At 30.9% G+C, this 14,104-nt stretch overlaps 1 protein-coding gene across 4 annotated transcripts in view; it reads left to right on the top strand.

Moving 5' to 3' along the window:
- CNTLN (centlein) overlaps window positions 1-14,104 on the top strand; it is a 247,841-nt gene that overhangs the window by 112,984 nt on the left and 120,753 nt on the right. For 3 of the 4 annotated variants that reach the window (XR_004319147.1, XR_004319146.1, XM_032477634.1), the window contains exons 9-11: window positions 3,667-3,843; window positions 5,667-5,792; window positions 13,564-13,685. Coding sequence is in view for 2 of the 4 variants with exons in the window: in XM_032477634.1 (XP_032333525.1) it covers window positions 3,667-3,843; window positions 5,667-5,792; window positions 13,564-13,685 (425 nt within the window). In the remaining 2 variants the exon portion in view is untranslated. The remainder of the gene's footprint in view (window positions 1-3,666; window positions 3,844-5,666; window positions 5,793-13,563; window positions 13,686-14,104) is intronic. The other variant, XM_032477635.1, reaches the window with a different exon arrangement.

Genomic DNA, 14,104 nt, shown 5'->3' with positions numbered 1-14,104 from the left:
GAAAAAGTTTATTTATAAAATACTAATAATTCTTAGCAAGGAAAGTTAACCTTTCAAAGAATCTAGGGTTTTAAGGGCAATAGATAGAATGAATTTCCACAGACAGGGGACTGATTGTGTTGATCTTGCTAAGCCTGTAAAGCAACACTTAAAAAGGAAAAGTAAGGATAATGAGGCTATACACACATATTCTCATATATATTATACATATAATAAGCATATGTATAATTATTAAGTTTTATATACAGGTTTAGTGAGTATAGTATAAATGGGGGACAAAAGAGTAACTTCACAGTGGAGTAACCTAACAAGCACTACATTGGCTAGGTGGTCAAATTCAATGTCAGGAGTCAAATCATGTTGATAGTATGTACCCTTGATACAATATGATGAAACTGGCATTTTACTTCTGAGATCTTCCTCCTCAAAATTCATAACCCTAGTCTAATTATGACAAAAACAAAGGCAAATTCCAATAGAGGGATACCCTACAATACACCTGAATAGTACTCCCCAAAGCTATCAATGTCATCAAAAATAAGAAAAATCTGAGAGACTAGCACAGCCAAGAGTTGCTGACATGACAACTAAATGTAGTGTGGTATCATGGATGGGATCCTGGAACAGAAAAGAACATTAGGTAAAATTTGAATAAACTAGGGACTTCAGTTAAAATAATGTATGAAAAATGGTTCATTAGTTGTATCAAATGTACTGTTTTAATTTTAGTTGCTAATAATATGGGAAACTGGATGGGTGGGAGTGGAGGTGTAGGAGAACTCTGTAGTTTCTGCTCAGTTTTTCTGTAAATATAAAGCTTTTCTAAAAAATAGTCAATTAATTTTAAAAAAGGAGTAGAATTACAATGGTTTTTCTTTTCTCTTTAAAGTCTGGGCCATCTATCCCAAACTTACAATTAGTGAACTCTGAGAGTTGAAATTATGGAGAAACTTTTGTTTATATTTCCCCTATCTATACTGAAATTTTTATGTTGAACTTTTTTATTCCTTTTATTTGCATAAAAATACGTTTAAAAACCATTTAGTGACCACATGTTCATTGTAAAAGAAATTTAAGGAAATTTCATATATGTATGAAGAAAATTCACATATAGTACCTCCACTCAGAAATAACACTAACATTTCAGGGTTTAGGACAATCTGTTTCTGTACAGTATGCAATATTATTTTGTAAGCTGCTTTCCTCTCTTATAAGTTTATCATGATTATCTTTGTCTATCAACCCTCAGCATAATTAGAACAAAATCAAAGGCTTAGTACATTTTTATCTTCTTTGATTTGTATTTTGCAATTTTCCTAGGAAATTTATAGCAGTTTATACTCCCAGCATCATGTTTTCAAAATACTGAAGTCAGTATAAACTGAATCTGGCCAACATTTTAAAATTAGATTTCACTTAGAAAGACAAATTCCTCCCTTCTTTTGGAAAATCAGTAGATTTAGTAATAGTGGGCCACATTGTTCCAGGAAAACAAGCGGCTAGAGCTGAGTAGCTACGAATGCCCTCCTTACTGCACGTGAGGCTGACATTTGACATTTCATTTTACTTATAGTTTTGAAAATGGTCATATTAAAAGAAATGTGAAATATTTCTCGTGCATATATCTCTAGCAAAAGGGATGAAAGGGAAGAAAGAGGAATGGAGAGAGAAAGGGAGGAAGAGAGAGAAGACGTTTTTAAGAAACTTGGAGCATACATAAGTTGCTTTGTGAAAGCGAAGAACATATCTACATGTTTAATATGTATACAAAGTATCTCTGTTGAATGAATTATAAAGCTGTAATTTAAAAACAAACGAAACACAACCCACTTTACTTATTTATTTACATTATGGCTCCTCTGTGCACTTGAGTTAATCACTACTTTAACAGTATTTTAGTTTTGAAGTTCTTTTATTGTTTATTGAGGAATTTCAAAGGAATGCTGCCTAATTATGTAATCTTTTATTATTACAGGGGCAATATCCACTGTTGGAGCATTTTTAATACCTTCATGAGTATTTTAATTATTTATCATTTTGCAGCTTCTTGACCAAATATTCATGTTTTTACGTTTTGATCTATTACATTATAACCCAGTGATGCCTTAGAAAACTCATTTATTAAAGAAGACAGTGTTGCTATTGGATATACCAATAAACTAAAGTTATTATATTGTTCCTATTTTTTCTAAATTTTTGTTTGATCTTAATTTATTTAAAATTGGTAAATGATGGGATGTTAATATATTCCTCATAATTTTATGTAATAAAACCTGGGCAAGAGCAGGGAGCCTTTGTGAATTGTTCATATTGGCAGCTCAATCAAAGGAAATATTTATAAACATCATAAATTTGTTTATAAGAGAGGAAGAATAAATAAATAAAAGCCATACAGTGGTTAAAAGAGGGAGGAAAGAATAGGGCAAAGTCCTGTAGAGTTTGTTCCAGGAAAACAAGCGGCTAGAGCTGAATAGCTACGAATGCCCTCCTTACTGAACGTTTAATATGACATTCAAAGCAAGGTAATGGAGTTAATATTTAATACTGTAAGTGTGGTAACAGTACAGTATAAACAACACTCTGAGGAAAATATTTAGTAGTGTGATAGAATAAAGATTGGGAAACAAATCAGGTGATTTATATATGAGGATAGTGTAATAGTATAAATCAAAGGTGATCTCTCTCACTGTAAAAAATTACAGGTTAGAATTAGAAAAAAATTGCCTATTTCCCCCCAAAAATGAAAAAGTAATCAAAATCAGGAAAGGATAATCCATTTCATTGTTGGTTCAGAAAAGTTAAACAGACATATTTTTCTCATAGTCCTTGGAAATTTCATTTAGGAAGGATGGGGCTCTCCACATTTAAACTATTTTCAGGGCTGCTAGATCCATATTGAATCATAAGATGTGGCTTTTCGTTGCTGGAAATCAACAAAAACTTTGTTTTCACTATGATTTATTATTCTTGTTTTTTTGTCAACAGAGTGGTTAGTTTTCAATAGCATATATTAATAGATTATAATGGTCTCAAATACATTTGGTCAAGATGGTGGTACAGTTTTGCAGAATGCTAGTTTTCGTGAATAGGTTTCCTACAAGCTTAATTTTCCTATGATTTCTGTTGTTAAAAATGTGGTTCTTACCATTAACAGTTTACCTGACATAGGAATAAATTTCAAAAGAGAATACTGTGGACTCTGTTGACTTTAAAAAGTATCAGAGTTCTTTGAGTTGTTATTATTAAATTATAGTACATTTAAATCTAATTGAACCTATAGTGCTGTTGGTTTCCTTTTTCCAGCTTCATATTTAGTGGCATTGCATTGAATATTTCCTGGGGAAATACACATGTGTAAAATCATTAATCTGAAATAATTTATAGGTGGATGGTATACATGGTGTACCCACACTTTTAATTTTTTCCTCCTGCAAATCTGTATGACAATATTATTTATGAAGATATTTATACAGACTCATAGTTATTTTATTGAAAAATTCCATTCTGTAAGGATGATGGAAGCTTAGCTGATGCATGTTTACAGTTTATTATTGAAGTGAAATATTCTTTCTTAGAATAATTATGATTTATATAATATAATATTATATATAAATATTTGCATGTATGTGTAAATAATGTAAGATACAAACATACTTTTTAAAATAGGTTTCTCAACAGCCATCTTTATCAAGCTTAGAAACCTTAATGGTCTCACAGAAGTCTGAAATTGAGTATTTACAGGAGAAACTGAAAATAGCAAATGAGAAACTGTCAGAGAACAGATCTTCCAACAAGGGTTCCTCAGAGAAGAGCATCTTGACAAGTGCTGACGGGAAACATAAGGTAGGGACATTTTGTCATTTTTGTGAATTTGTCAGGGTGAGTCTGGCAAGGCAAGCAATGAAGTTAAAAAGCAAACAGCAGCATTTATTTCTCTGCTTATATTTCTGGAAGGTTTTAAAAAACATTACATGTCAAATGTTTGATAAAATCACGGTTGGGAGTAGCAAGTTTTCCCTTTTTGAAGACTGAATAATATATTCCTAATTTAATTAAGTTAATATGTTAGTAATGATATACCTCTTTTGCAGTAAATTAGCATTCTTATATTAAAAAGTTTTGATAAGTATTCCTCATCTATCTAATCTATAGATAGAAGTAGAAATTTTATTGTGGTACTTAGTCCTTAACTCAATTTTCTAATTTTAATTAGAAGAAAAATGTATCTTAGTGTTTCTGTTTCATTCAGATATGATATTTAAAATACTGCCCATGTGGAAATATACTATAAAATGGAATTTAACATTAATATATGCAGATACATATTTTCAGATTTAAAGGTGTTGCAGTATAGAATAATAAGCAGATTTTTGTAGCATGGTTCTTATTTATTAATTCTCAACTTTTCCTTTTTTGTAGTATTTATTACATATTTTATGCTGCAAAAGATTCTATGAACATTGAATAATATGAAAATTTCAAAATATCACATTGTAAATATATTATTTCCATATAAATTGAAATAAGCTTTTTTAAAAGTAAAGAGTTTTAGGCACATATGTCTCACACTTGTTACTTCAACTATTAGAAAATAATGTTTTTAAAAGTAGAAAAGCATGTTTTCAAGATAATTGTTTTTCATTCTTTTCATTTTTTTCCTGAGTAGAACAAACTATTTTAATAAAGGAAGTATTTAAAATTAGACTGATATTTCTGTGACATTCTTATTTATTCCCTCTAATATTAGTAGTAGTTTTCAAGAGAATGAGCTTTTATTTATCTATGTATGTGTGTATGTATATCTTTGAACATAACTACTTTATATATTTCTTGCTATTTTGTAGTAGTTTCACAGCATTGAGCTTTATTTAAATAGAAGAAAACATTCCCAAAATTGAGAGACAACATTATAGGGCCTAATTTGGTTATATGCTGTATTGCTGAAGTTTAAAAATGTACTGCTTTGCTGTTTCATTGCTTTTAACAAAAGTCAAAAAAATGAGAGATATTTTGAACAAAATTTTCTTTCTTTTTTGTAAGGACATGCTGTAAGTATGAACAATATGTTGCCCAGCTTAATGGTTGCTTTCACATATTCCTTCTCCAGACTGGTATATGAAGCTGTACATAATATAAACACACATTCTTGTCTCTAGTTAGCCACATTATAGTTAATGACCATATGGTCATTGTGGTATAAGATCTACTGTCTGTTGTATTTATATTCCTCAAGCATATTGTTCCTTCAACTTCACAGTGTGTTAAACTATTTCAAAGGGAAAAAAAATCCTTTCCCTCTTGTTTCTGGTTGTCCTATCAAGTGTAACCTTGGACCCTTATAGAGCAATTAGACCAGCCTCTATCCCCTCCTTTGTAATGAGGTTTCTTGCATTTCTGAGTCTATAACCCTTTAGTCTTCCCTAATGGGACATCATTATTCTGAAAGAAACAATGTAAATGTAAATGAATATTCTCATTAACGAGTCACAGAGAAACCTTTAGCGGTAGCACTGTGGTAATTCCGCTTGTTATTTCTCTGGTATTCCATGCAGGATTTTTTTTATAATTCATTATTAGTATTCAAAATTACTTGTTCTTTAATTTTGCATGTCTTTCATAATCCAGTGTTCCAACTAGTTCAACCATGTCCTTGTTTTATTCTCGAGGAACCACCTGTGAAACGTTCAAGGTCTTTGTCCCCAAAGACCTCTTTCACAGACTCAGAGGAGCTAAAGAAGCTGAGAAAAGCTGAAAGAAAGATTGAAAACTTAGAGAAAGCACTACAACTAAAGGTGAACATTAAATCATTTCTTTAGTAACAACCTTGCATAGATAAAGATGAACGAAAGTAAACATTCATTTCACAAATTACTGCTTATCATTTGTCTTTCCTGAATTTAATTACATGTATAAAAATGTAATTAGTATAAGTTTTTTAGATTTCTGATGATCATAAAGTAATAAAAAATTTGCTACTTGAAACTAAATATTTATTCACTGTAAAATTATTGGGGAATATTTTGGCTTAATATTGGGAATAAATTTCTTATTGTTTCTCAGAGACAAAAAATAGAACTACAGCAAATGGGAAGAGAATTTCTTATAGTTCATTATATATGATAAACATATAAAAAGAAAAGTGAGTTAACAGCTTTGGTAACCTAGCTCAGACTACTTAAAATTGTCCTTTATAGAAAAATTACATAGTCAAAATGCCAAATAAATATTTTTTCCATTTCAACTGAATTTGTCTCAGAATACATGACATCTGAGTCAGTGTTCTACCAATGTTTAAGAAGCATATACCTTTATTGTTCTATCTTTGATCATTTATACTTTCCAATTTTACTTTGAGAATTATCTTTCTCAGATGAAGTTAGTTGTACATCTTGAACCAATTTTATGTGATTATATTGAGGGCTTTAATTTTTCTGTGAATTTAATGTGGCTAGACTTGTCATCCTTCATTTATAAGTACCCAATGACCAGCATTATTTGAGATTTAGCCATTTAATTGAATCTCAAATAGTTTTATAACATTCTTTGACAAACCCAACTTAAACATGATTAAAATCCTATATATATAAAGCTTTTTTTTGGTCATATAGATTTTTCTTAGGGGAAATATATTTTGACTTACATTATTTGTGCTCTAGAGCAAAATATGGTTTAGAGGTACGGTTAACCATAAGCTACAATTAATAGTTTTCTTCTACCTTTTCACTAAACATTATGTTAATTTACATTTATTCAGAGTTAAATTATTAGTTCTAAAACAACAAATGTTATCATTTATTGTTTCTCCCCAGAATAAAATGACCAGATGACCTCAGCTTGCTAGCATTTAGTGTACTTGAAATTTATACACCTGGAGTTATTTGCTCATTCGTTTACTCAGTAACTTATTGGATAACTCAATTAGCCAAGCACTGTGCTAATCACTGTACAATAGGAGAAAATAATGATGCTGAGTGAGTAGTTAGAATCTAGTGTATTAGAGTAAACGTCAGGGTATGCTCAGTATATTATGGGCATGTTTAGGAAACCATCATCTGCCTTTTGCATAATTCTTGAAATTCACACACCAAGCCTTCTGCTTCTGTCCTCTTTTAATGTGGGTTCTCCAGAGAAATCAAACCAATAGGATATAATCCTTTAGTCTTCCCTAATGGGACATCGTTATTTTGAAATATATGTGCATGTATGTATGTATGTATGTATGTATGTATGTATGTATGTATGGGTGTATAGAGAGAGAGAGACAGAGATTGATCTACTATAAGGAGAATTGGCTCACATGATCGCATAATCTCATGATTACGGAGTCTGAGGAAGTCCAACATATATAGTTGTCAAGCTGGAGATCCAAAAGAGCTAATGATATAGTTCCAGTCTGAGTCCAAAGGCCTGAAAATCAGGGGAGCTGATGGTCTGAAGTTCCAGTCCCAGTCCAAGTCTGAGTCTAAAGACAGGAGACCAATATCCCAGCTCAAAGACAGGCAGAAAGAAAGAATTCTTTTTGACTCTGCCTTTTATTCTATTCAGGCCTTCAGTGGATTGGTTGGAGCCTATCACACTGGGGAGACCAGTCTGCTTTATTCAGTCTATTGATTCAGATGTTAATTTCATACAGAAACAACCTCACAGATACACCCAGAAATAGTGATTAACCAAATATCTGGACAGTCAAATTGACATATAACATTAACCATCACATATCCTTCAATAGTAGAGGATCTCCACCCATATGCCAGCAGAAGTCTGTGAGTCTTTTTCAGTTCCTTGTTTTTGGCAGGAAGGAGTAGAGCAATTCAGACATTTTTAGATCTGTTCGCTTTCAGCCTCTTGAATTTCTTAGTTTCAAAGTGTCTCAGAAACATTATAATAATTTATTTCCTCATTCCGTTTTTCTAGCAACAGCTCTTTTGGATGAGGGCCCAAGTTTATTTTTAGAGTAAAATTATTTTTCACACAACTTCTTTTTCATTAATATTTTTTCTGTATTCCTCTTTCAAGTTAATTATTGATAATCATGAATTTCAAATGTTTGTTTCCTTTCACAGATTTGCAAGATAAGGGGAAAAAGTGGGAGCAAATTTTTTTCTTTGTATTTTATCATTTAGGATAGGATTTCTTATTTTAAAGGAGCAAAATAGTTGAATAAAAAAGGCACTAAAGTCAAGAGCATTTAGCAAAAAGAATGAACAAACAAAACCTGTAAAGTAAAGCAACTCCAAGGAGAGTAATTTGGTCCGAGGCACTTTTTAATTTACAACCTGACTCTAGTAAGTATCACTGTCATATTTAGTGAAGATAGAGACCTGTTCTGTCTTCTTCATTAGTAGGCTGTAATACTGATACTACTGCTGTTTCTCAAGTACATGTGAATATAACATAAGATAGGAATTAATAATGTCTGAGTTAAGTTTCCTTGGGCTGCTGTGAAAAACTACCAAAAACTGGCTAGCTTAGAACAGAAATGTCTTGTCTAAGTTCTGAAGGCTATACAAGTCCAAAATCAAGGTGTCAGCAGGGTTAGCTCCGTCTGAGGTCTGTGTGGGAAAATCTGTTCCATTACTCTCTTATAGCTCCTTGTAGCCTCAGATGTTTCGTGGCTTTTAGATGGCCCTCTCCTTGTGTCTTCACATCATCTTCCCTCTATGTATGTGTCTCTGTGTCTAAATATCTCCTTTTTTATGAAGACCAGTCATACTGGATTAGGTCCCACCCTACCTCATTTTAACTTGCTTACCTCTAGAAAGATCCTATCTTCAAATAAAATCACATTCTGAGATTGTGGGGGTTAGCACTCCAATGTATCTTTTTGGGAGAGATTCATTTGAACCTAAAACAGTGTCTTAATGGTTTTTAAAATACATTGGGATCTTGGTGCTCCTTTTGAAGACCATTCCCCACTAACACACATTGAATTTTTGTCATGGCCTTTCCCATATTGATATTCTTTTGAATATTGCTCTGCCAGAAACTAATGGGAACATTGCAGACAAAACTATTCTATGCTCAATTTTTTAAGCAGTAGATTAAAAGCTTTCTTTTTTTTTTTTAATGAGCCTTTGACATATCAGTGTGCATTGTGAATCCATAGGAAGGTAGAGAAATATTATTTCTCATATTTACTTGATTATGCCTACTAATATTTCTCAAAAGACCATGGAAGATACTTTTGGAAACACTAAAGGCAAAAGACATGCTCCATGGCATTGTAGGTAGCTTTAGGATCCTAAGTTGATCACCAAGGTGGATTGAAGGGAGGGAGGGACAAAGAAGTTTCAGGAGCCTATGGTACACAGGTATATAAATGTTGATACATTGACATGCTATTTTCTATTATATCAGCAGTAGTCATGCATATTATCCTAATTCTATATATATTATAATATTACATGAAATTGTATAAATAACACATTGTCTTGCTCAGCTCTCTTTTGTGGCTGTTTTCAAGGTGGGTAACCAATGTTATAATTATAGAGCCAGTAGCAATAGAAGAGATGAAAGCTATTATCATAAAAAGCTCACCCATTTCCAAATCCTGACTTCATGGATATAGTGAACTAAAAGCTTATAAAGTGTAATTTGGAAACCAGCAGAGCTTTATGAAGTTCTTACTACTCTTGAAATTACTAATGCCATGAATCCCTGCTTTACTGACTTTCATGCATTTGGCAACTTGATTCTGCTAGTACTTTTCTATGACATTTAATAACATCAATATGTCCTTTGAATACAGTTTATATGTCTTTCATTTTTCAATGCTCTAATATTCATGAAGTTTGTACATTCTGCTGAAGTTAAGCATCCATGGAATCCTTGGGATTTTATAAAAGTTTTTTTATAAAAAAACTTTAAAACCTTGCTATCATTCTCTGAAGATTGAACTACTGTTTTATTAATAGTGTTCATGCTCTTAGTTTGCCTTTTGCCTGTCAAAAAGCCTTTGACCAAACTAGAAGATTCTATCAATCATTTCTGTTCTTACGAACTCAGAAGTAGAATTACAAAGATCATTGAGGAAAGTCAGTTGATACAATGTTCCTATTTTTATTTTCTAATGTTTTAGTTATTGAGACTTGTTTGTACACTTGTTTGGTTAGAGCTTCTAGTTTAGCTAGTTTAATTGCAAAATATGTAGAAGATACTCTGTAAATGTTATATTGAATGATCTAATAGATGGACCTAAATCCATGGGATATTTTTGGATGTGTCTTCATTGGAAACTGTAGTAATTAATCATGTTAAATGTGTTTTTCAGTCTTTATACTTAATTTTTTGTAAGATCTTTGAGAATATTTCCCAAATGATGTACTATTGTTTTGACTTAGGCGATTATAAGTCAAATAGGACTTAAAGAATCATTATCCAAACTAATAGATAACTTGTATTTGTTAGAATATTGTTTAAAGTATTTTAATTATTCTTTTAAAACATTTCTTTTGAGATATCCAACTTTGGACTGAAGGTTTTAGTCAGCATTTGTTCTTGAAGTTAAATAGGAAAAAGCATTTTTCTTTGAGCTATACCTAATCTATCTTGTATTTACATTTTTATGAAATTTTGCTGTCTATTTCTGAAGTAGGCTAAAGAAGCAATGGTCTCTAGGATAAGTTTAAACCATGTATCACAATTTGAGAACAGTTTTCTCAAAGCAAAAATCTATGGATGAAGCTGTATTTTTAAATAATTATTTTAAGTTGTCTATCAAATCGATTTACCAAATATTTAGTTTGGTTTTATTCTTAATAGTTTGGATTTTAGTAATTTTCTAAGAGTTATATTTTATAAAAAATTTATAAGAATAAGAATAATGTATAGGAATGTTTAAGAATTATAAGAATTATGTAAATACTCTACTGTTAAGCGTAATAAATTACAAAGCATGTAAAATTAAAGCAGAAAGTTTACCTATTAAACTATTTTTCCATAATCACTACTTAATGGAAGTTTTAGGAATCACAAGTGGCCACATCAAGTGCTTTGATTAACTACTATGCCTAGTACAGAGCCTCGCACTTTGTGAGTGACATGTATGACTTAGGAAATTTTTACTGAGTCTTAATCTTTGGTTTATTAGCATAGTATAGTCGACTTATATTTGAGAATTAGGGAAAACACTGGATATAAATTCAGTGATTAATGGTAGCTGAGGCAGTAGTGAAAAATACTAAAATAATGAAAGTACTATCAATAAGAAACTCAATTTTTTCATTAATTTAACAGAGTTATTTTGAAAGCTAATAGAAAAAAATTGAATACCCTATTCTATTAATTTTTACTTCTTGGTCCATCTTTTAGGTTTTATCTGCTTAAAATTTCTAGGGTCTCTAACACAGACTTAACAATTTCAAAATACTGAATTTGTATGTAATAGTTTTTAAAAATTCATTGTAAAATAGGAATTTATGGGGAAGGATTTTTATTCAATGAAGAATAGTTACAGGAAACTAGAAGTATCTAACAAAGTAGTTAGTTTGTAAGATTACTTTAAAATTATGTTTTGACATGAATCTTTTCTAATATCTGTAAATTTATAAATAATTAAATTATTTTATTAATACATTTACAATATATCCTACCTAAATTCATAATAAATTTTATTAGTTTATAAAGAATCCTAATAAACATAGTTAACTTTGGTTCATTTATGACAAGATAGCATTATTAATTATCATTCTTCTATTTGGCTAATTTAAATGGTTTATTTCACATGCATAAGAGTAGAAAGTTTATTGTCCAAAGAAGTTGGGTTGTTTACCAACAGTATGGAAAAGTCAAGGTCATAGTTAAATCATTCTTTATGTCTTAGAAAAAGAGATATAAATAGGTTCTATTTTGAAAATGTAGAAATTGAGACACACTGGATTTAAGTAGCTATATCAAGGTAAAATTTGGTAACTTTTAGCAACAGGACTTGAACTCATATCAGCACTGAACACCATGCATGTAATAGGCTCTTAATATATGGTTTTTCAGTTGAAACAAACAAATTTGAATTCAGTATGCTGAATTTTTAACCATAGTATTAAACCATACTACTTTTTACCAAGTAGCTGTACAGTGACCATGATTTGTGTATCTTCTAAACTTCTTTAGGATAACATTTATTCTGATTGCTCTTGTCAAGTGATTCTATTTTCATCAAGTACTTGCATTTTCATATTGCATACAGACCACTTTATACACACAGGACTAAAAATACTTCTTAATAACTAGTTAAAAGAATTATTGAAGTTATCCTACTAGATACATATTCAAAGTGAAATGACAAAATATTCATACTGTTGAGACAAGTAGAATTGCAGTAAAGTAATGTAGGCTCTATAAAGTATTATCTTACTATTGGGATGAGAAACAGATAGTAACAGTAAATTTGGCTTCTGAATGATAAGGGCATCAGTGTTAATGCTTGGGAAGAGGACAAAATAAAACGGGTTTGCTTTGTGCCTCTGTTGGGCAAGCACAGTGCCAGGGCCTTTGCCTACATGTTAACTCAATTTAGTTGTCATAATATAAATTTCTGTGTTCTTTTCCATATTCTACGGTAAAAAATTAAATTAATTTAAATACTGTTCTTAAGATTATGCAGCTAATAGGAGAAAGCTCCAGGGATGCAATTCAGGTCTTTCTGCCTGCCATGTGCCTACTCTTCTCACCTCACTATAATCTTAAGAGTACCAGTTGTCCCCACTGAATAAGTATACGAGTTCTTTCATACAGAAAATGAAAAGAGTTTAAGAAGAAAGTTTGAAATTATCAGGGGTTAAAAAAACTCAATACTTATTTTACTTTGAGAAACACAGTTCGTAAGTAATATAAATACCTCCCTTGAGGACTGAAACTTTGGCCTATTTTATAAGTTCGTTCTGTTGTTATGTAGAAGATGAAGATTTATGCATATGTTCTATTTAAAACATTTAGAAGTCATTGACTTATGGTTGTTTAACCTAGTAACGTTTAGACTGTCTTTTCTATAACGTCTTCAAGAGTACTAAGCCCAGCTTTCCTATTTTAGTTCCTTATGGTTCAACCCAAAATGTTAACTATGCCACTTCTAACATAGGTCCAGACTAATTTCCTTCCTCATATGTAATCTTTGTGCATTATAACAAACTAATTATGAATCTGTGGATTAATGAACTGGTCTTACTATGAGCTTACACTAATTATATGTGTACTTATAGCTAACAAAATAATCATGTCTTATGTGTGGACAGCTCCTGGTATTGAAAAAAATTTTTTGGTATGTAGGATTGATTCATAAATATGTGTATATATACAATTAACAACAGGGAAAGGAATGAGAATAATTTGATCGCAAAGTTTTGAATTTACTTAAGCTTTTTTTGAAAATGCAGTGAGTATTTATCAAGCAAACCTGTTCTGTGACTAGGAATTCTTTTTCTTCTGCTTAAACAAGTATTACAAATTCATTCATATTTACACAATTTTTTCTTTCAAATTTCATGTTTAGATGGGTAAACTTTTATTTGCAACACTATACTAATACTTTCTTCAAAGTTTTATACTTGATTTTCTTGTGTTCTACAGAGCCAGGAAAATGATGAGCTAAGAGATGCCCATGAAAAACGCAAAGAAAGGCTACAGATGTTACAGACCAACTACAGAGCAGTAAAAGAGCAATTAAAACAGTGGGAAGAAGGCAGTGGCATGTGAGTTACATAGCTCATAAAGACATTTCCCTAAATATTAAATGGAATGGAATAGCATCATATAGGTGCTTTAATGGCTTTTGTTTGATTGTGAAGAAATTATTTTGTAGTCAAATCTTTATCAAGGATTTTTGAATAGAGAATATAATAAATGAAAACAGAAATATGCTAGCAATAACTTGATTTTCCTATCGTTTGCAGAAATCATTAGCATGGATGATTGAATTATTGTATATATTTTGGTATCTATAGAGTAACTTAATACAAGTATATAGCTTAAAGCAAAAATAGTTCCTATCCATATGATTGAAAAACTACTTTAAATAAATAAAATAGTGGTGTTACAGTATATATGAATCAAAGAATATTTAAGTTTTAATTGAAAGACATGAGAAATATGAAATTCACATATATAGTTA

Source organism: Camelus ferus, chromosome 4 (assembly GCF_009834535.1).
Source record: "Camelus ferus isolate YT-003-E chromosome 4, BCGSAC_Cfer_1.0, whole genome shotgun sequence".
In the NCBI taxonomy this organism is placed as follows: domain Eukaryota; kingdom Metazoa; phylum Chordata; class Mammalia; order Artiodactyla; family Camelidae; genus Camelus; species Camelus ferus.
Note: the sequence above shows the minus strand (reverse complement) of the source record. Positions and strands in the feature narration are given on the sequence as shown.